Source organism: Asparagus officinalis, chromosome 4, assembly GCF_001876935.1.
Source record: "Asparagus officinalis chromosome 4, Aspof.V1, whole genome shotgun sequence".
In the NCBI taxonomy this organism is placed as follows: domain Eukaryota; kingdom Viridiplantae; phylum Streptophyta; class Magnoliopsida; order Asparagales; family Asparagaceae; genus Asparagus; species Asparagus officinalis.
In genome coordinates this window covers 1,909,449-1,933,897 of record NC_033797.1, presented here as the reverse complement: position 1 = coordinate 1,933,897, position 24,449 = coordinate 1,909,449, and the positions used below count along the sequence as shown (strand labels likewise).

The 24,449-nt window shown below is 42.0% G+C and overlaps 1 protein-coding gene across 1 annotated transcript; it reads right to left on the bottom strand.

Moving 5' to 3' along the window:
- On the bottom strand, nt 1,896-4,263 carry LOC109839695. The gene is made up of 8 exons (XM_020408207.1): nt 3,657-4,263; nt 3,120-3,561; nt 2,964-3,023; nt 2,715-2,894; nt 2,577-2,648; nt 2,430-2,501; nt 2,211-2,348; nt 1,896-2,135 (listed from the first exon to the last, which is right to left on the bottom strand). Exons 2-8 carry the CDS (start codon nt 3,304-3,306, stop codon nt 2,023-2,025), a joined length of 822 nt encoding a protein of 273 aa, XP_020263796.1. The 5' UTR covers nt 3,307-3,561; nt 3,657-4,263; the 3' UTR covers nt 1,896-2,022.

Here is a 24,449-nt window from a genome sequence, read left to right as displayed (position 1 = left end):
CGGGTTGGCATTTTCATTGCTACCCGTATTCTACTCTCTTTGCTTTCAGGTCAAACCTATAAAAGTTAGAGCCAAAGCCAAATTCCTCTCTCGATTCTTTCCATGAACGAGAGGTCCACTTTCAATTCGAACAGTCAAACCTATAAAAGTTAGGATTGTTCCTGATCTCACTTAGTCAAACCTACAAATAGTTAAGACTAAGACCGAGTCGTTCCTTTTCGATAAACGAAAGCCTGCCTTTGTTCCTTTTTCTCCAAACCTATAAAAGTTAGGGTCAAAATTGGGCTTTCTCCTCAGTGAATGAGAGATTCTTCTGATTCAAATGACCAATCCTATAAAAGTTAGGGTCGTTTGAACCTTTCCGATTCTCGGAGTGGAGATCCCACTCTTAGTTTCATCCTTTCGGATTCTGGGGGTGGAAATGGAGATCCCACTCTTAGTTTCATCCTTTCGGATTCTGGGGGTGGAAATCCCACCTTGAGTTTCCCTTCCTACTGTAGATAGAATATAAAATTCTTCCTCTTCAGTACTGGGAGATAGAATATAAAATTTTTCTCTCCTATTTTCCAGTCTGTCTTTGTTCCTAGAAAAGACACAATTTTCAATTTCCAATCCGGGCACTTTGTGCACGGGGAATTTTATCTCAACTCCTAAATGGAGATAAGTCTACGCCTAACACGCGTCGCCGGTTTAGTCTTTCACCGATTGAAAAAGACACCAAGGTCTAAACTTAGGGAATTTTATCCCGAAGCCTAAGTAGGGATGAGTCAACACCTAACACGTGTTGCTGGGTAGCCTGTTCCCGTAACAAAGGCGAAGCCTATGTATTCGGCATCATAGCACAAAGTCTCAGAGAATTTACTCTCTTAGCACAACGATACATGCGGAACGGATTTAGACAATCCGCATGCTAGCCCGATTCAAACGGTAATCGGTAAAGGCACATCAAACCCGTTGAAGGCTGGGGGTTTGCCAAAAATCCCAAAGTCTATGTCTAACACGCATTGCCGGTTTAGTCTTTCGCCGATTGAAAAAGACACCAGGGTCTAAACCTGGGGAATTTTATCCCGAAACCTAAGAAGGGATGAGTCATCGCCTAATACGCGGTGCAGGGTACCTTTTCCCTATAAGAAATGGCTAAGTCTAAGAAAAGCGACTTTCTTAGCACAACGTTACATGTGAGACGGGTTTTAATAATTCACATGCTAGCCCGATTCAAACGGTGATCGGTAAAGGCACATCAAACCCGTTGATGGCTGGGGGTTTGCCAAAAAATCCTGTAGAACTTTTCATCGCTGGGTTCAAAGTAAATAAAGAAATATCATAAAGGAAGCAAATACGGAGTCTCTATTAATAGATAAAGTTAAAGCATACAATAAAAATCTCATTAGCCCGAATACAGCTGTCGGCTAAGAACATGAGACTCTAAACTAGAAAGCCTATCTATATAACTCTGCTCAAGTTCTGCCTGCAGACCAGCTCGGACGGATTCTTCAGAACTGCTCAAGATCTTCACGGCTTCTTTCTTCAGCTTCATCAATCTCTCCTGTATAGATCCTAGCTTCTCGAGGGCCTGTCCACGAGAATGCTCTACTCCATCCAGGTCTTCTGCAATAATAGTAAAGGACTCCTCGGCGTGCCTCAAGGCCTCCTTCAACCTAGCCACTTCCTCGCGGCCGGAATCCAAAGAGCGGAGTAACTCAGCTCTATCTGTATCCTTCCTCGCCACGGTAGCCATCAGCTGCACAACTGAATGCTCATGTGACTGAAGCTCACTGCCGACGGAAGATCTCAGGTCGCGCCACTGTGCCAACCTATGCTCCATCTGAGAGGACACGAAGGAAGAAGCTCCATTAGCCTTCAATTCCTTCAACTGTCGGATCTCCGACTCCAGAGCAGTAAAATCGGCAATGAAGGAATCAGCCAACTCCGGATATCCTTCTTCTCTAAACATCATCATGTGACGAGAAAAGGAACGCCTGAACTGATCAAAACAATATCCTCGATGAAGCAGTTTCTCGATCATGCCGTTAAAAAGGCGGTAAAAAAGCCGAGGTCTGTACGGAAAATGTCTCTGTCTGGATCAGTATCGGCCAAGAGGGCGCGAACATGCTCATATAGAGATGATCGAGATCCTGCAAATAACAGTGTGGAAGGCTAAGAGATTATCAAATATGATAAGAAAACTTAAGAGCAGATTCCGAGCATACCAACGCCAGCGGAGGCCCCCTCGGATTGAGGTCTGATAGACTCTGAGATAACGGCAGGAGTAGTCATGGAGGGTATATCAACACCTGTAGGCAAATCAGTCTCAAAAACTGTAGTGGCATCAGGCACAACGGCTGGTCCTATAGTTACACTTCCTTATTAGTCAAAATGGAAATTTAGACAAAATAAGGAGGATCAAGATGATAAGATCATCTACATACCTGCAAATCCATCATCCTCAGGTACACGGGGAATGTCAGGAGTCATAAGGGTATCAGTCCCAGTGGTTGGTCCTATGATTACACCCATCTATTAGTCAAAATCAGACAAATGAAAAGGAGCACGATGTCTCTAGATCGTATGTATACCTGCAAGTTCGTCACTCCGAGGTAAACTAGATAGGCCGGGGATCATTACTAAATCGGTCTCAATGACTGGTACTGTAATATTAATCCTTCGTTAGTTAGACAAAAGATCAGGTAAAAGGAAGGGAATCAGATATATACCTGTGGATGAATCACTCTCAAAGGGTGGTCCTACGGTTTCTCTAGTGGCTTGTTCAGCCAGCATGTCAACTAATAATCCAATGTCAGGTCCCGAGAAACTTGGTGCAGAGACACGCCCTTGTTCTTCGAAACTTACATCATGAAAGGCCCCGTCCTCAACTGGCTTCTCTATTACAACATCTGCAGGATAATTTAAGTGTTGGATATATGTATAAGAAAATAGAGAAAGAAAGAAAAACTCAGAGATACCTGCAGAAGGAACAGAATATTCTTTCTCCCCAATATCCATGCTTGGGTTCTTTAAGTTACCTGAAAGAGAGCGAAGCACAAAAAAAATAATGAATCTTGGATTCCCTAACTCTTCTAAATGCTACTCGAGGAAGGTATCACCGGAATTAGATATACCTGAACGTAGCTCAGTATCAAGGTTCATATCGACATCCATGGAATCGTTACGAATGGCGTCACACATCTGCTGCATGAAGCTATCCATATTATCAGAACCAGGGAATACAGGGTCCGGTGGAAGTTCGCCGTCTTCATAGTATCCCGGAACATAAAACCTGGTTACAAATCCCAGAAGGTAAATCATCTTAAAGCAATAAGGACAACAAAGTACTACCTTCCTCTCCGTCGGCGATGTCTCCTAAATCCACTCCGTAGGGGTACCGACCAACGTGTGGTTTATGAGCGGTGTTCTTCTTTTTCGGAGTACCAGCCCTCATAGAACCAACGGGTCATTCGTGCATAGACTTGCCACGCGTCTCAACATGTGTAGGAGCCTCGCTGCTATGCCGGGATCTCGCATAATGAGAAGCGAGCGACTCCTGCTCATCGACTGTCCTACCTGGGGGATAAGAGTCATTTCGTTAGGATAAGTGAACAAGACCTTTCGTTGATATCAATTGAAATTGAGGAAGAAGGCAAAAGAGCATGACAAACCTGCATTAAGTTCTTCTTCGTCAGTATCTATATCCACATATCCCTCCTCAGAAGTCTCGTCCTCATCATCAATAGGAAGGAGCTCTTCATCATCCTCCATCCTGTCTCTGCTCGAGAGGGAAGGTTTGGCAGGCTTCTTAGGTTTGGCAGGCTTCTTCCCCTGTTTCTTAGTAAGCTCAGCCTTACGAGCAGCCATCATAGTGACTTGAACCAAGTGCTCAGACTGCAACTCTGAAAGACTCCTCACGCCTATAGATTCGTTGGCAGAAAGAAACCACTTGCAGCTGAGGAAAGTGATCAACGGCTTGCGTCTGGATGAAGGAAGAGCAAACTGAGCCCCAGTACAGCCCACCATGGTCCATAGCCATGCCCGAACGCCGTCAATAAGCCCTCCTTCAATCTTCAAACCACGGCTCGGGTTCCCAACATATAGTTGGTCGTAACCAAACTGACGAGCAAAACGGCTGGGGAGGTAAGGCTCTATATGGCAGCGGTTCTTCACCCGAAAAACGAGATACCCGACGCGGATGTTCACCAACCAGCGGAAATAACCAACGTCGAGAGCAGTCCGATTAGTTCTGGGCTTCTCCTCATCAATCAGCACATCACCATAGCGACCCGAAAAGCGAGGAAAACACTTGAAGAACTCCCAGCTCTTACGAACTCGAAGCTCTCGTTGTACATCACTGGATGTTTTTCCGAGCCATCTGCTCCTCTCCAACAGCTGTATGAAAGGAACAGGGACATCAACAATGCTGGGCGCGGACATCAAGTCAGGACGGTGAAAAACGAGCCACGCCATCAGATACGCATAAGGAAGCTCGACCTTCACACAAGTAAGCTCGGTCGACGGTTCAGAACCCACCTGCTCAAAACCGTTGACCAGATACCTAAGACCACAATAAATGTCAGCAACCATTGCTGGGAGCAGGGAAAGCTCCCTCCCATAAGCTAGCTGGACTGCAGGGAAGAGCACCTCGAGAGGTAAGGCGTCTGACTGCTGATACGGAATGACGCATTTCTTCAACCAGAGGGCGAGATAGCCTGCTAGCAGAGTCCGGGGCTCAATGGACTTCTGTGCACGGCGAAGGAACGAACGAAACTTGGTTCCTGCAGGAAAAGCTCCCTCAGCACTAGCGATGGTGTAAGAACGAGCCTCAGCCTTCTCCATCAACTCATTAACGGCGGTAGGTGTCAGAACATCTAACTCACGAATGAGCTCGCTGGAATCACCCTCCAAGTTCTGGAACAAGTAGACAGCAAACTGCTTCAGGCTGATCTGCCTTTTCCTCTTTGCCTGAGAAGAAACCTTGATCAGAGAAGTATGATAATGGCAGGTGAGGTCCCAAAGAGTATCGTACATATCGGGAGTATCCTTCTTCAACCACTCCAATTGCTGATTCGAGGGAAAGTACTCCTGGTATGGACAGTCCCCCATCGGAAGGCCAGAAACCTGATACATCTCATGCAAGGCCAACCCTAACTCTCCGCCGCTGGTCAGGAATGTGTTACTGTCGGGCATGTATGTCTCCAACAATGCCAAGAAATGGCGACAGCTGACTGGGAGCCCATACATGGTGGCTCGTATAGGTGAGTACAATCCACTTCTCTTGTCAAATTCCTTCTCGATCGCGCCCAAGACGTAACTGGTCTTGCGTGTCCCATGCTTGGGTTGTGAGAAGCCAACCCATTAGCATCTAAGTTGGTGGAGGTATCCTGCCTTCTCTCCAAGATGAGGCCAGACGGTTTCTTCAACGGTAGACTGGCTGGCTGATACCTCGCCTCGGAGTGCGTGTATTAAGCACCTCATAATCTCCTGGTTCAAGGACCGGGATTATGATACCCAATAGAACCAGAGTCTTATGTTGATGTGTATCCACAATGACCTCGATCAGCATCATCGCGTGAAGCGCCAGGGCATCTGTTTGCTAACGGCACTGTTCCCTCTAATGAGTGAAAGAACACTGACGAGGAATGGAGGGAATATACAGGAGAGCTCCTTCATCAAGATTCAGCCAATGCTCCTCGGTAAGAATCAACTTAGCAGGATCCTCAATATGATCTCCAAACAGAAAACTGGGCTTCTTTAAAGCCTGAGTAGAAACGGAATCCGCAGTAAAAGAAGCATCCGTAATCAGCTGGCGTAAGCAATGACGCCCTCCATCCCGTATCAAACGACAGGATTCATCGGAGTGATCTCTGTCAAACTGAGGGAGTGGACCAATAGCCTGCCTAATGGAAGCCGAAGAGAAGACTTCCCCGCTACAACCAGTAGTGGCATGAGGAGGGAGACTGCCCGTGGGGAACTCGACTGCAACAAAACAAGGATAGAGTCAGAAAATCATCCATGAATTAAATCCATCTCATAAAGAGCGAGATAAAATCATTCACGGGGTAATTGGAGAGACGATTTTGAGTGTCCTACACTGGAAGAACGGTATGCATCATCACGTAGATGACGTGGTAACATACACCGACCTACAAGGTGTAAGACGACGCAAGATCGCCCCAATATACCAGAAGACTTGAATTGGTTAAGCAAAACAAGTCTGAAACCTCAACCCCCACGAAGGAGGGTGTCGGCCCTTCCCGAATGACCCGTGAAGGGGCCAAACGAGGGTGTAACAGAACCACCAATATCCTGAAACCTCAATCCCCACGAAGGAAGATGTCGGTCCTTCCTTAATGACCCGCGAAGGGATCAATCAGGGATACAGAAATAAAGATTCTCACCCCCGAAAAAGGATGTCGCTGGAGGGGAGGATGCTGTGGGAACTTCTTCCTCGCTAGGCTGTGAACGGGAGCGACTCCTAGGAGGTCGAGGTCGACGTGGAGACATCGAAAACTTATAATGAAAAGCAGCAAGTCAGGTACAATCTAAAATATGAATACACGAAATTTAAAAGGGAAATTAAGAACTTGAACTAAAGTCCTATGAATAAATAGGATTTTATAGTTGAAGTCTAATTAAACCTACAAATTTCGTGCATACAAAACAATGTTTGTCATTTTTGCGGTAAATTTTGGTGAAATACCCAAAATGCCCCTCGTGTTCAAGGCTAAATTCGGGTTAAGGACACGCTCTAATTGGCTCATGGTCATCATATTTGATCATCTAGCACCCCCAATTTTGGTTAATTTTACAAATAAACCTTTTTTTGTAAAATTTAGCCGATTTTGTAAATAAACCCCTCAACAACTTTTGGTCCTCTTGCATAAAGCACCCCTCAAATTTTCGACCAAATGGACATGTAATCCAAATCCTAATTTCAGTCCTTTATTACATGAACACCACCTCAATTCTCCGACCAATTTTGCAAATAAGCCCCCAAAAAGATTTCGGCCCATATTTGCACATAAAACCCTCAATAATTTGTGGTCTTTTTGCATGAAGCACCCCCTCAAAGTTGTGGCCAAGTGGGTCTAAAGCCCTCAATAATTTGTGGTCTTTTTGCATGAAGCACCCCCTCAAAGTTGTGGCCAAGTGGGTCTAAAGTCCGAGCCCCAAAATTTCAGTCTCATTTTGCGTAAAGGCCCCTACAAATTTTAGCCCTCTTTTGCACAAAAGCCCCCCAATTTCGGCCCTATTGCAATTTTTGCATAAAATTCCCAAATACTTGTGCATACACAACCCATCATCATGAGAGTAAAAAGTTATGATCTTGGTATGTAAATTCATGTTATTCCCCCATTACAAGCATAAAATGGCAACCTTTTCAAAGAAAAAAGAGAGAGAGCTTGTGAGAGGAAGCTTACCCAAAACTAAAATGGCAACCTTTTCAAAGAAAAAAGAGAGAGAGCTTGTGAGAGGAAGCTTACCCAAAACCAAGAAACTTTCTTTGAACTTGAGAGTGAAGGAGGAACCCTAGTTGAGAGGGAACAAATTTCGGCCAAGGAGGGGATGCAAAAATCCGATTTTTTTTGTTTTTTTAAAGGGGAAGAGTTTCAATGGGTTTAGAGTTCTTCTTGAAAAAAAAATGGTGGAGGGATAGAAGGAGGAAGAAAGAGTTTGAGAGGGAAAAGGGAATCTCTTTTGAAAATATGGAAAGAAGGGGGAAAACAAAAAGGGAAACAAAATTAAAACAAGAAGGAAAGCTAAAGAAGGAAATAACCAAAGAAGGGAAATAACCTTAGGTCAACGCCAGTCAACGCATTCCGATAAAAAGTCAACATTCGACGTTCGAAACCCTAGGTCAATACCGGTCAACGCGTTCAGACAAAAAGATAACATCCGACATTCGAAACCCTAGGGTCAACGCCGGTCAACGCGTAACCCTAGGTCAACGCCGATCAACGCGTTGCAACAAAAAGTCAACATTCGACGTTCGAAACCCTAAGGTCAACGCCGGTCAACGCATAACCCTAGATCAACGCCAGTCAACGCGTTGCGACAAAAAGTCAAAGTTTGACGTTCAAAACCCTAGAGTCAACGCTGGTCAACGCGTAACCCTAGGTCAACGTCACTCAACGCGTTGCGACAAAAAGTCAACATACGGTGATCTGAAATCCTAAGTCAGCGCAATGTGACAAAGATAGTCAGTTCAAAGTCAATGACACGAGCCAAACTCAACTCACTGGTGGTAGACTCGAGACCCCGACGACGGCCAAGCGATAAACGCAGCGTCGGAAGAACTTCGGCTATTCATCAAAGTATTGAATAGACCAAAAATCGAAGGAGTCAAGGGTTGAAGCTAACTACAGGTCCTTTACGCTAACAGAAGGATGGACCAATCACGTCCAAAGTATTCCAGCCTCTTCTATAAAAGAAACGAGTCTGGAACGCTTTGGAGGGGGTATCTGTAGGCATCAAAAATTGCCTATAGGTCTCCACGAACAACTCAGTGTTAAGGAACGATGATGAACGTCACTATCCGGTTCACAGGAGTTCGATTGATGTCGATGAACGCTTGAAGTAAATCAACGAACTACGTGAACTAACGAAGGTACGGGCTAATCGAGAGTCCCACGATGTTTACAAAAGGAACAACGCCCTTCGTGTCTCATTCATTCAACAGATGATCCAACCATCGGAGCTGATAGAACTCCTTGTCGGCTTTCTAACATACTTCGAATCACTCAAATCCGAGTCCGGACAAAGGAATTACAGCAGAAACAGATGAAAACACCAAAAGGAGTGTCTCGGACCAACGAGACACCCTAGGGTGTCTCGGCCCAAACCAAGAAACACCAAAGGCAACGAGACACCCTTGGGTGTCTCGGCCAAGGCCGAGACACCCTAGGGTGTCTCGGCCCAAGCCGAGACACCCTAGGGTGTCTCGGATCAATGGGAGACACCCTACGGTGTCTCCAATCAAGTAGAGACACCCTGGGGTGTCTCCAAGGAAGATTTGGGCTTTTAAGTATTTTTAACCGCTCCGTTATCCTCTCAAGCCTATAAATACAAGCCTTAGGCCTCATTTTTTCAGATTTGGAATTTTGGAGAATTGGCGAAGCCCTGCCGGAGTGAAGAGTGATCGAGCACTTCAACGCAAGAGAGTTTCTTCGTCAGATCTACATCGCCCACATCCGATCCTTAGAATTATCCCGTTGTGGTAATTCTAAGAAGAGCAATTATCTTGCTTTTATCGAGATAGGCGCTTCAAGTTTCCAGATCTCCTCGCGGATCAACGAAGCTCTGGACCAGATCTGATTGCCAGGTAGTCCACAGATATCGACGTCCCCGTCACAGGCTAAAGCCAGATCTGATTGCCAGGTAGTCCACAGATATCGACGTCCCCGTCACAGGCTAAAGACCCACGCAAGCAAGAGACGACGAACGGATCTTGTATTTATTTTCAAGAAAGTTGTAATCTTTATTATTTTGTTGTTTGAATTTCATTTGTAACGTTTGAAGTTTAATGAAATCAATGATGAAGGTAACTTTCGACGAAAACAATTCCGTCGGGTGATGCCGACTCCACGTTTCTTGTCCGTGTGCATCTTAAAGATGGCTTCTGGCTGGGGACAAAGTCGTCGGGATGGAGCTTCCTTGGCTGTTTCTTTTCTCCTGTGAACCTTCCTGCCTTGATGAGAGCGAGTTGTTGCTTCACTAGCTACCTTTGTTGCCAAACTGAGGAACGCCCGGAATCGGGTGTTGCTCTTTCTCTTGATGGTGAGCTGCTTGGCTTTTTAGGCGTTGTTGAGTCGCTGGCATATTTGTCATTTCATAAGCCAAGGACCTTCTTGAAGGCTTTGCTGAGATCCTTATAGGTCGACGGTGGACATGGTGATTTTCAACAGATCTTGCTTGTCCATCGTCGGTTGCTCTGTTAGGCCTGCTATCCCGTTGTTTGAGCTTTTTGGAAGATATTGCTCGACGGAGGGGGCCCAGGCAACTTTTGTGATGAGGGCTTCTTGTTGGAAAGAATCCCACATATCAACGCTTTGTTCATTGGAATTTGATGGGATCATATTTTTCCTCTTGAGGTTTCCAGGGATAGCGATAGTTGGACCATCCTATAAATGTGGGATCCTTCTTTTGTTAGGGGGATGCGAGTCACATGTTTCGACCATCGGTTCTTACTTTGTCTTTAGGTAGTTCGAACAGCGGCTGGGGCCAGAACTGTTAATCTTCCTGAGAAGACCAGATGGCAAGCCCTTGAGTTTTTCCCGCAACCCCTCTCTTGGTGAGGAAGGACTCTCCTCTGAAGGTGATGGTGGTCTGAGGAGCTTGAGCGATACTGGATCTGATCATAACCCCTAGGGGTTCTGTTTGCGATCCAACCCTAGGCCTCTTGGCTGTGCAGGGGATGGGGTTTTTCATCTATGGTGGCGATTAGAAGCCTGTGCTTCATTCTCAAGCCAGACAAGCACCATAGTGGTGTGTCTTTTCTTAAGAGGGTTTTCGGGGTTCCACTTAGCAAATACCCCCCCCCCCCCCCCCGCTGCTAGAGCCTCAAAGGGCTACACCCACATTGGCTCCTCATACCCGTAGGCTAATCCTCCTTAGCTTGAATAATGCAATTGCAGGCTTTGTTTAGCTTGAATGGTACAATTCCTATGCTCTTCAGGAATGAACAATATCAGGCCCCGACTTAGAATTGGGTATTTCTTCTCAGAGAAGAAAGTAGGCCCCATAGTGGGTGCCAAACTGTCAATGCTCGTAAACAAACAGTCGATGAGGGTTTTCCATTGTCGGATGCAGCCTCGATCCTGGCGACGGTGGGGAACAAGAAGAGGATGAATGTTGGAGCCGACTCCTCCTCCGACTTTATGCCCGATTCTGAGCGTGCGGGGTGGACTGATAGCCTGCACATGTAAGAATCGTAGGAATACGGGGCTAGTTTCTACCGTGGTACCTCTGACGGTCAAGTCAGTTGATGAACTTGGGGAGGGTTTGTTGAGAGGCCCATTGGCCATTGAGGTCCTTGCAGGGGATTTTTCCTCTAGAAGTATTAAAATATTCTGGATGAAAAAGATCCGAAGGGGAGTAAAATTAAGGTGCAAGAAGAAGCAGAGAGCCCCCTCTCCCTTATCTTCCTTACCTCCTTTTATAGCCCCCTTGCCTCTGGGAGTTTAACCCTCGGATTTTGTTGACTATGCACAGGAGGTGGTTTGAAAGGTGAACAAGCAGGCTGCTGAGTCATCTTTCTTCCTCCAGGTGTCGGCAAGTGACTGGGAGGGAAGTCATTCAGTGTCAGGGGAGAAAGGTCTTCTCAGTGCTCTAGGTTTGTCAGAGTAGGTAGGGTGTAGGGTAGGTTGGCTGTGTGGTCGTCCTTCTCTCCAGGTGGCGGCCGAGAATTGGAGGAAAAGTCATTCACGCATAGAGAAGCATCATGGCAATTTTTTAGAAAATGACTTGTAAGCCGAATAAGTGGCTGGTGCATGAGGGTTGTCAGAATAGAGATCTTGATGGGACTAATCAGTACTGTTGCGTCGATTGACATTTGAAGTGATCTTAGTTGGCTCTTATCCCTTTGCCCGAGGCGGGTTGATCCGTGAGTCGTCATTATGATTTGACGACTCGGTAGTATAGTTGTCTGCTCAATGAGTTGTATTAATTATGAGGGGGAAACTGACTCCGTTCTTTGAGTCGGTCCTGATGACATGTCGATCGGAATAAGGCTTGTATGCTCGTCTAGTCGAGGGACTTGGCTCTGACTGGGCTTATGAGCCCGTAAGTTGATTCGGATCATATCTCGCTTGGGCTTATGCATGCATTCTTCCGATACTTCTATTTTGGTATGGTGACTGACTATAACAGCAACAAACAATCATGTCATGTTAACGTCACACCTCTGACCAAAATCTACTTACCGACTCTCTTTAATGGAGCGGTAGGTCTACAAAGTCGCTCTAATCACAACAGTTCCGATCAGGTTAATGATTACCTCTGATAGCTGACACCGTCATTCTTGCAAATGACGTTGTCCGATCAATCGTCATACTCATACGTCCCTGAACGACCTGATCCTTTTTTAGAGTTCTAATATCCTTAGAACAATCGATGGGTAGTAGCCCACCATGCGATGGCTCCTATAATAATCAATCGTCACACTCATACATCCCTGAATGATTTGGTTCCCCCAGCATCGTCTTTCCTACAAAAGGTTGTTGTTTGATAACAGCCTACCAAGTGATGTGTCTTTATCCAAATAGTGGCCTACCATGCGATGTGCCACTATTTTAGGTTCGTCTTTGTCCCAAGAGAAGACAAATCAGAGTTCGTCTTTGCCCTAAGAGAATACAAATCAGAGTTCATCTTTGCCCCAAGAGAAGACAAACTTCTCCCTTTCCTCCAACCGGTGCACGAGGCTAAACTGCTCTATTTCCTCCAACCGGTGCACGAGGTGAAACTACCCTTTAACTCCGACAAGCATACGAGTATAAACTGCTGCTCCTTTCCTCCAACCGATGCACGAGGTAAAACTACCCCTTTCCTCCAACCGCTGCATGAGGATAAACTGTTCCCTTTCCTCCAACCGGTGCATGAGGCTAAATTACTCCCTTTCCTCTAACCGGTGCACGAGGTGAAACTGCCCCTTAACTCTGACAATCATACGAGAATAAACTGCTACCCCTTTCATCCAACCGGTGCACGAAGTGAAACTGCCCCTTAATTCCGACAAGCATATGAGTATAAACTGCTGCCCCTTTCCTCCAACCGGTGCACGAGGCCCCTTTCCTCCAACCGGTGCACGAGGTAAAACTGTCCCTTAACTCCGACAAACATACGAGTATAAACTGCTACTCCTTTCCTCCAAGCGGTGCATGAGGCTAAACTGCTCCTAACCTCTAACTGGTATACGAGGCTAAACTACTCCCTACCTTTAACGGGAAGTTCCTAAGAAATATTCTTAAGGATAACCTGGCAACCTCCAACCGGTACACGAGGTGAAACTGCTCCTTTCCTCCAACCGGTGCATGAGGCTAAACTTCTTTCTTTCCTCTAACCGGTGCACGAGGCTAAACTGCTCTCTTTCCTCCAATCGGTGCATGAGGTGAAACTGCCCTTTTACTCCGACAAGCATACGAGTATAAATTGTTGCCCTTTCCTCCAACCGGTACATGAGGCTAAACTGCTCCTAACCTCTAACTGCTATACGAGGCTAAATTGTTCTCTACCTTTGACGGGAAATCCTGAAAAATATTCTTAAGGATAAACCGGCAACCTCCAACCGGTGCACCAGGTGAAACTGCTCCTTTCCTCTAATCGGTGCATGAGGCTAAAATTCTCTCTTTCCTCCAACCGGTACACGAGGCTAAACTGATCCCTTTCCTCCAATCGGTGCACAAGATAAAACTGCCCATTTACTCCGATAAGTATACGAGTATAAACTGTTGCTCCTTTCCTCCAACCGGTGCACGAGGTGAAACTACTTCCTATTCCCCGACTGGTGCGCGAGGCTAAACTGCTCCTACCCTCCGACTGGTATACGAGGTTACACTTCTCCCTACGCTCTTAATCCAAACGCCTCAAAAGGCTAAGGATAGAGGAGAAATCTTAGCATTGAGCCTAAGAGATCTTAATCCAAACGCCTCAAAAGGCTAAGGATAGAGGAGAAATCTTAGCATTGAGCCTAAGAGAAACTCTTCGACAACTTACCATGCTAAGGGCAAAAGGATAGAGGAGAAATCTTAGCATTGAGCCTAAGAGAAACTCTTCGACAACTTACCATGCTAAGGGCAAGAGCATGGCTAGTCCAACTCAAACGGCAATTAGTAAAGATAAATCAAGTCCATTGATAGCTAAGGGTTTGCTCAAAATCCTAGATGGCGATCATCAGCTGCGGGTGGAGAGGTCAACTTCACCGAGCTCGTTGGAAGGCTCCTCACTCTATCTGAGCAGGGATCACTTTGCAGGTCTTCATATCCAAAGTGTTCCAGACCCCATGTAGCCTGATTCAGGTCTAAAAACTTTGGAGAGGGTTCTGCAGGCAATAGAAATTACCTTTAAACCCTATAAGAAAAGTTCAGAACAAGACTGCTAAAACCTCACCCGAAAGAGCAAAAAAATGGGAAAACGCTAATATCTCTCAAACCGTAAGGAATTTGGTGAAATGGAGGCGGCAAACCCACTTTAGGGTTTGGTTGGCCCTGTCTCGTCAAGATAGGCGATTTTTATATGTAATTCGTCTAATTCCGAGTTACGGTTTGAAAGTTACGACCTGTTCTTCGTAGCATGTTTTGGAGCTCGCCTGAAGAGCAACCCCTCATGCAAAGGAGTTTAGCTCGCCTGAGGGCTTCAAGCTTTAAGCTCGCCTGAATGAGGCTGGCTCGCCTGCACAGCCTCACCTACCAAGATCGCCTGCATATTTGAAGTTCGCCTGCACAAGGCAAGCTTGCCCGATGGTTGGGAGCTCGCCTGCATGACCCAAGCTCACCTGCACGCTTGAAGCTTGCCTGCATGTTTGAAGTTTGCCTGCACAAGACAAGCTCGTCCGACAGCTGGGAGCTCGCCTGATGATCCCATTGGGCTCTCCTAATGCTTGAAGCTCGCCTGCATGATCTAACCACGTCTGCACAAGCTCGCCTGCACAGCCTCGCCTGAAGGCCAAGCTCGCCTGCACAGCCTTGCCAGATCGCCTAGCCTGTCAGCTGCCCACTTGAAGCATGGGAGCAGTCAAATCCTTTTAATTAAGGGATTGGTTATCCTCATGACCGTACCCAGCACAGGGATAGTTATTTTCCACGATTTAAAGGATTTGGTCATGATTCTCCTCATGGCCATACTCAGTATGGGAATGGTCACTTCCCATAATTTAAGTGAGTGATTACACTCTCCTTCTTCTCTATAAAAGGCCATGAGCATCCATAGAGAAAGGGTCTTAGGACCCGACCTCTTTGAGGACGAATTACAGAGAACTCAAGACCATCTTGGACTCGAGATCAGCCTTGTTCCAGGCACGCCGTCGGCGGAGTCTTGGTCTTTGGAGATCGAACTTCTTGTCATTCAAGAAGACCGAATTCTTGGCATCTTCGGCCTACAAGCACAAGCACTTGTTTGGCCTCGGTTGATCGAACTAATCCAATCAAGCTTCTACTATGTAATGAAGCTTCAAGCACTTTTTTGGCCTCTGTTGATCGAACTCACCCAATCAAGCTTCTACTACATACTAAAGCTTGCCCGCAACTTCGATCGGATCGTCAAAGGAAAGCAAACTCGGTACGAGCACCGAGTGAGGTGTCCTATCGCTACCAAAGACCCCACGTTAAATTGTATTCGTCATCTTTTGGATAATTTTAAGAATAACTTGTCGAAGAAAGGCATTATACCACCTGTACGAGATGAATGTGTAAAATTTTGATGGCTGCTTATGCATACACTTCTTGTTCCTATAACAATGAATGCAATGAGCTACGGAACAAATCAGAAATCGCCTATAATAAAATGTTCAGGATGAGTACAGAAAATTTGGCTAATTGCTATTTTTCTAGGAAGAGGTTAATATTTTAATTTATGCAAAATTTTAAATGCAAATCAATTAGATATATGTACCTCTATACTTACTATTTATTGACATGCATGTAGATATGGATGGTTGACATCAAACCTAGCAAAGTCATTCAATTCTTTGATCAAAGAAGCTCGTCATTTGTCAATTACCCAAACAATTGATAATATTCGTAAGAAAATGTTAAGGATAAGTTTTGAAAGGCGGGAGGCATCCCACAAGTGGACCACAACATTTGTTCCTACTGTGGAAGAGCACATCATTCATATCAATGAGCAATCACGTTGTTTTTCTGCTACTCCTACTACAGGAAGGTACGAGGTGTATGATTTCCCCACCGTTGAAGTAGGTTTGAATGACTGCACATGTACTTGTCGTGAATGGCAAGTTGTCGGGCTACCTTGCAAACATACGGCTATGGTAATTCGACAAAATAATGATATTCTTTACTCCTATATTTCTTACTAGTTTAGTGTGGAGACATACCGCAAATGCTACTCCTTTCCTATATACCTAATTCCTGATGATGATAAGCCATATATAGATGATGAAAATATAGTAATTCGGTCGCCGACAACATCAATTCTTCATGGAAGATCATGAACAAAGCGTATTCCTTCAGGATTGAATCCCTATAAAGAGTTAAAATATAGTAGGTGTCAATAGTATTATCTCAATCGTAGACCATGTAGACAGCCTATTGCAGACTAGATATATTCTAAGTAAAATATTACAAACATGCATGAGTTTTGTGTTATAGTTTTGTAAAAGTGGCATATTTTTGGATCAATGTAAGACATGTTTTTGTCATAATTTTGGATATAAGATATGTGTTTGTTATGTATTTTGTATGATTGTTTAGTTATATGATACTTTTGGATCAATGTAAAATATATTTTTATCATAATTTAGGATGTAAGATATGTGTTTGTTCTGTGTTTTGTATGTGTTTAATTATGTGATACTTTTGGATCACTTACAAGACATGTTTTTATCATAATTTTGGAGGTAGGATATCATACTACACTTACAGTTTATCATGCTACACTTACAGTATATCATGCTACACTTATATAGTTTACCATGCTACACTTATAATATATCATGCTACACTTACAATTTTTCATTCTTAACTTATAAGATATCATGCTACACTTATAGTTTATCATGCTACACTTACAATATAACATGCTACACTTACAGTTTATCATGCTACACTTATAAGATATTATGCTACACTTACAATATATCAACTCTTTTTGAGGGAGTATGTTTATACATTCTTACAATGATTTCATCAATATCAAGCCTTAACAAATTAATGAAATCATGTTTATTTGCGAAAGTATGTGGTTATGGATTAAAAACTTAATTACACCATTTTATATCTTTTCTAAATCCATTAATCCATTCAAAATGAATATGCAAGTTTGTTTGTCAAAAACATGTGTTGTTAAGTTTTCATGTTTTTGGACTATTTTATAAAATGATGAGTTTTCATAATTGGGAAGTGAAAATTAAAAAATATTATAACACGTTCATTATCATGTTTATAAATATTTTCTAAAGTTTTATATTTTTGAAATTTATTTGATATTTTTAAACAAAGTTTAAAGTTGGAATTTACTGTGCAAATCAGGTTATGTGCATGATTGAGTCGACCCGTGAACAGTGACGAGTCGACTCATGAAGTCCTGCGCAGTTAGCATTTTAGTCTGATGAGTCAACCCATAAAGTCATGAGTCGACCTATACATTCATGAGTCGACTCATGACCTGGATGAGTCGACCCATCATGTGATTGTTGCACAGTAACGACTATTTTCTAGATTTTGCTGGTTTTTTATTTTTTTATGGGTTTTTGTTAGTTTCTTAGGCTGGTTTCTTCCACCCTATATATACCCCTTTGCTATAACTATTTTTGACAATCAAGAAAGTTTTTAAACAAGTTTAAAGGGTGTTTAAAGTTTGTTTTCATAAGTGTTTTGTGAAGAAAGTTTCACAAGAAGAAAAGGAGATTAATTCTATTGTTTGAGCTTCAATTTCATCCATCTTCCTCTCTTGTTTTTCAGAGAAGATTCCTCTAAACTCAATTTCTAGTTTCATACATTCATTTGTTATTTCTTCATACCTTGTTTAGAGAATAAGCATTTATTATTGTTCTTATTTGTGAGATACACTTTGTAATACACTTGTACACCGAGAGAAGTGTGTGGTGAGAGATGAGGTCGATTCTAAGAGGAGTGGTATCAGTAGTAAAGTCTAGGGAGATGTTGTAAATCCGAGTACTTGAGGAAGGTGACACGGGCTAGGCCAACACTTAGAGGATGTAGAGTGTGATTGCAAGAGTGTAAGATTGTGAAAGTTTCTGGTGAGCTAGAAAACCGATTGTGAGGTGTAAACGTTTTGGGTGAATGTTAAAAATCTATTGTGATAGTGGATTCTCCATGGGAGAGGGGAGAGGAGACATAGCTCAGGGTTGACCGAACTCCGTGATCATATCATTTGTTTGCGTTTGTCATTAGCGTTTTTTTATATTTGTGCTTATTGTTTATCTCACCTATTGCATCTTTTTTCACCCTTGATTATTTATACTTGCTTATATCTTATTGAATAATTATCTTGCAAGAATAATATTTTGATAAAGTTTAAATTGACATTAAAATCGGATTAGATTAGCACATTATCCTATTCACCCCCTCTAGGGTAATTTCAAAAATAGCACTCAAAAAACTTTCAGATTATCTACTTCCATAGTCTTTCAAATTCCAAACATATATTTATACACCACACAAAATTTGCATACCACAGTTGGCATCTAGCATCCGGAGAACTTAGCTTGAGGATCACGTTTATATCCTGAAATCAAAAGATACGTAAATCAAAAGAATAATAGACTAAATGTAAAAGTCAGCAGCATTTCATATCTCTAAGAAACCACATACAACTGAACATTACACTTATGGAAAATATACCTTCAGATAGAAATAGAGAAATGATACAAGTTCTATGTCTTGCACAATCATTTTGGTCAATTGAAATTGGTTGACCGGAAACGAGGCTGAACATATATGACATCAAGAACACCCCACAATCTAGGCTACTACAAGTTCAAATGTTTACAATATCAATATAATACTTTTGTCACATAATATATAGTTTCTATGTGACATCACATACAAAAAAACAACAACATACGAATAAGTCGAATACACTAACCCATGTTGTTGAGGTACATCAACACTTTCTATCTCATGACAAGATGTAATATCCAAATTCCAAGCATCAGGAATGAATGACATAAGCTTCACTCTAAAATCAATAGCGTCGGACATGTATTCGCAGAGAGAAGAGTAATAATATCAACATATGCCAATGAAATGAAATTAGAAATGGGAAAATAATCTTATCAAGTTCAAGAAAATGTGTAGTCGTTATTGGCTTAAACATGCGTTCGACACTAGATGGATTATTTTTGTTGATGCGCCTCTATAAAAAACAAAGAAAGATAAGATTTAGTATTTTATATTATATATGAATAATACTTATAATCTCCAATCGGATTTCTACTTACAATTACTCATGGACAACATATGTGTATGTCCTTTGCATATTTTGGACGCATCTCCATCAACATATTTAGAAGCACAACATAGGAGGCCATAACCTGATATGTACATAATAAAATTGTAAACATTAGTTTTATATACTTCGTGTGCATTGTGTGAAGCATAAAAAAGGGTACTTATGTCACAACTAATTGCATCTCCTTTAAGTAATTTCAATGCATCCTTATGTGTTAACAAAGCATCACTAGATGACCACACTAAAGTCTCACTACATATGAAAAAACTTAGTAAATGTATTAATGAAATCACTATAAAAGTCAAAAAATAGATCATTCAAAATTCCTTACATTGTCATATTTTTGTTCTTCCAAAAGGTATCGTGTAGTTCTCTCTCGTCATCCCTTACTTCCTTCCTTTCCGGATAATTTGGTACTCCTTTTTTATTAGCAAGCGGAACAAAGGGTGAACACATAGATGGTCCAGCAAGCCGAGATCTCGATAGAACTGTTCTTTTGATGGAAGGGGTTTTATGTTGGCCTTATTGTTTTGATGATGATTAACAAACAATTTACTACTAATATTGTTTATCTAGTGTTTGTGTATTTCTATTTATTGTAGACAAACAACAAGTTAGAGGATGGATGGAATCGAGCATTCACGATCATATCAAATGGAGGTTGGCGGAATAGTGGTTGAAGGCTTGTAATTCAAGTTAAAGATTCAAGTTCAAGCTTCATCCGCGAGTGTAGCAAGATAGAGCTTCGTTGAAAATCACAAACTTGTGTATAATTAGTTTAGGAGTTTATATTATGTGTTTAAGTACTTTAAGCTCAATATCATATACACACACATTTTATTGGTTTCTATGTATATATATATATATATATTCATACTCATATGTTTCATATTCTATTGTATTTGTGAAAATACTATATTCATTGTTTATAAACTTCATAACAATAGTTTACATCTTTCTTCAAGTCTATAAAATTATTTTGTATTGTTTCAAAACATGGTTAAGCTAAAATGTCAAAACTCATATGTTTATATTTTCATGTTTTGTACTATTTTGCAAAATGATGATATTTTTTATTTGGGAGGTCTTTTTTGAAAACCAGTCTTTATAGCATGTTTATTATCATGTCTACAATCATTCCCCAAAGTTTTATATTTTTTAGAATTTATTTGATATTTTTAAATAGGGTTTTAAAATCAGAAAATCAACTTTCAAACATGTTTTCTCATATGTCAGTTTACGGTCGACCGCGCCTTTGATTTTCCCTGCGGAGCCATCAGCAACTTTTGCGATCGACTGTCACGGTAGACTGTCAGCTCGAAAATTCCCACGGTCGACCGTCAAAGTTTCTGGAATTTTCTGAACCTCAAAAGTGGCTCGCGGTCGACCGTGAGATTTTCACGGTCGACCGCCGTTCACTCCAATGGTCATTTTGTACAGAATCTGATTTTCGATTCTGTTGGTTTTTTGGTCATTTCTGTTGGGCTTTTGGCTGAGGTTTTGGGAGGCTATAAATACCCCATTGATCTCAGTTCTCATATAAATCGAAGAAGTTTTTTAAACAAGAGAGTATTTTTAAAACAAGTTTAAAGAGTTTTAAACAAGGGTTTAAGTTTGGTTTAAGTTTGTTTAAGAAGTTTTTAAGTATTTGGAAGTTTGAGTTTGTAAAATCAATTTCACAAGAGCTTGAGGAGATCATCTATTAGTGTTTGGGCGTCAACCTATTCTCCCTCTACCTCTTGATCTATTGAGAAATTTTCTAAACTCTATTTCTAGATTTACATCTATTTATTTGATTATTATTTTATTAAAGCTAGTTTTATATTGAGTTTAGTTGATTTGATTTCACTCATTGTTTACACACACCCACTTGAGCTTATTGTATTTGCATACATAGTATATTTGGGTTAGTGAGAGTTGTAACAATTGAGTATGAGCTTTTATTGTGTTCTCATCCATATTAGAGAACAATTATTTGTTATATTGTGAGATTGTAAAGTTTTCGGTGAGCTAGAAAACCGAGTGTGAGGTGTAGACGTTGATCGGTGAGCGTTGAAAACTGACATTGTGAGAGTGTGAATTATAAAGTTTTTAGTGAACTAGAAAACTGAGTGTGAGGTGTGGACGTTGATCGGTGAGCGTTGAAAATCGATATTATGAGGTGTAAACATTATTCGGGTAAGCGCAGAAAACCCGATTGTGATAGTGGATTTCTCCCCGGGAGTGGGGAGCGGAGACGTAGGACGGAAGGTCCGAACTCCGTGATTATATTGTGTGTATGCATTGTTTATTTGCACACTATCACTCTTGTTTTGTTTATGTTTATTTCACCCATGTGTTAAGTTGTATATCCTTGCATATATCTTATAGTATATCTCATTGCTAGGATATATCTCTTTGTTCATATTACTTATCCTAGCTCATATATCTTGTTGTATTTTATACTTGCTGGGATAACTTGTTATTAGTTTTAATTGGTATTAAATCGGACTAGATTAACATAAGACCCTAATCACCTCCCTCTAGGGTCTAACATTTTACGCTTGCTTTCAATCAACACAATAGTGTGGGCTAAGAACAAAGGCGTCGTCGTCCACTTCCATTGAATGTTTACAACTCTCTCAATCTCGATTACAATTTGAATTCCCGATTACAAAAGAGAAGAAGATCAACAGAGATCCTCCTTTTTTTAAGACTGGGTTCTTCAAGGTGGCGATGAGATGCCTCCCTCGACGTTCATATCTAGTTTGCTTCTCGTTAATGATCCGACGTTTTACCTCGTTGGAACAAGGTAATGTGGTTGATTCCTCTCGATTAAATGTAGAGGTGAACTTGTGTGGTAAGTTTAAAACTCTAAACGAGTTAAAGAACTCTGAGCGAGTTTAAACTCTTGAAAAAGAGTTGATTTGAACCAAAAATCGGTTCTCAAGCCAAGGCTGAAGGCTCCAAGAATAGCTCTCAAGGATGAATGCCGATCTCCTTGGTGATTTTGATCTCCCGAGATTAATCTCCTCTTTTTTAGCTGCCGAAAGAGGATGAATTGGAGATCCCTTTTGCTGATCTCTAGATCCGAAAATGCTTAAAGATCTAAAGATCCGAAAATGCTTAAAGATCTCGAGATCCGAACTAAACTGATTTTTTAGTTATTTATAGGAGATTAAGGGGTGCAACCGTCCCCTTAATTCGCTCCTAAGTGGGGCTGAATGGGGTATAACCGTCTCCTTAATCTGCTCCTAAGTGGAGCGGAAATCCCTCAAATCGTGGGGAGAAAATGATTTCTGGAACCGTTCAACTCGTGTTTGAACGAGTCAAACGCAGGTCTTACGTTCGGGAATGAAATCTGTGTTTGAACGCAGTGTTTGCAAGCTACGCTGGGCAACAGATGGAAACTGTGTTGGCAACAGTTAGAAGCTATGTTGGCAGTAGTTAGAAGCTGTGTTGGCAGCGTTTAATAGCTGCATTTGTAGCGTCTGGGAGCTATGTTTGGAAGCTGAAGACGCACAAGTTGCGTTGCTTTGACTTTGGAACACAGCCGTAAGCTTTACGTTTTAAGCTGAGAATGCGACCACGAGCTCTGTATTTGGAGCTTGAGATGCGGGTCTGACCCTTGCATTCTGATTTTGGAACGCCGAGAGGACCTCTGTGTTTTGGTCTTGGAACGCAGGGAGGACCTCTGTGTTCTAATTTAGCTCCTTGACGTATGAGAGTCGTCAGATTGTAATCTTCACTTTAGCTCCTTGACGTACGAGAGTCGTCAGATTGTAACACCTGATGTTGATTGTGAAGGCTATTGAATTAGAGCTTTCATCAATTGTTGTGAAGATCGTCAGATTGTAACATTCATCGCTCTACGTGAAAGTCTTCAAATTGTAGTCTTCTAGAAACCGTCAAATTGTAACTTTCGTCATTGGTGTTTGATGGGGATCAGCTATCTGTAGTAATTTTTAGACAGCCTACATTTAGCTACATTCAATGTATCAACATCTCCATCACCACCATCCTCCGCATCTCCACCAACCTCCACATCTCCACCATCCCCCTCCTCTCCTACTACAACATCATTTTCACCTTCGCCTACATCTCTATCATCCTCCTCATGGCCCTCATCATCATCGCTGCCATCACTATCATCCCCGTCATCCTCATCTCCTCCATCACTATTAACGTCCTCTTGCTTTCCACCAAATATATCCCTCTTCATCTTCAAGAGAAGGTCTAATTCCGCTTTCTTTTCCTGCATGAGCCAATCCAAATCAACTTCAGTGATTACCTGCATATAAATAACCCAAATACAATTAAATTCATGGTGCTTTTAACTAACTAAAAATATGCAGAGAAACCTAAGCATGATAATTGGAAAAGTAACACTAGTTCTCATGTCTTGAATCAACCAAGCAAAAGCATTATACCTTTCCCTTGAATTTTGTAGGGGCAACTTCAGTGGTAATGGCTATAGTGATAGTGGTAGCTTTAGCAATCCTCTTTTCAAAATTTAGAGCCCTCGAGTTGTTATTATGCTTCCTAAAATTAACAGGGTCTCTACCTAAATCATGTACTGCATTCCTCCGTAAAGATCTCGGACACTTGTAGAAGCTTAGGATGGGTGGTAGGGATTCAGCTCCTACACGAAGGCTCAACTTTCCCACAAGCTCATAAAACTAAATCTATGAAAAAGTTAAAAATTTTAGCTCAATAATAAATATGACTAAATGACATAAATATATAAAATGGAGAATGACATAAATATATAAAAGGTTAACTTACCACCAAAACCAAGGAAAAACCCCCCATATAACCACCTCTAGATCGATTTCCCTCAAACCTCTTAGTGATGGTCTTCTTAGTCTTATTCATCTTAGTATGCAACACACATCATACACTACTTTAGCCCAATTGTACTCCTTAAAAGTATCCAATTTCTCAGCATATCTAAATGCAAACAAGGGACAACCCATATTAGCTTGAGGGCATAATATAAATCCTATAATGAAAGCCACGAGCATCTGTGGCAAAAGAGGATTTCTACGCTCAGCCATCTCCTCGATAAGTTCACCCATCCTATCACTTCTAGCACACACAATCTTCTTCTTACCCTCATCACTTTTCTTCTTTGCTCTTCTAATCTTACACTTCATATCCTCCTCAATTTCAGTTTTAGTCCTAAATGAAAACACGAGCTTGTAGATTGTCTCGTGATCACTTCTATGAACCTCGTATCTACTATAGATCCTCACATCAGAAGACCTGTAATTCTCCCAACATCTTCAACACCAAAGGAGGTCTATTTTCCTCTAATTTTGAAACTACTTTTTTCA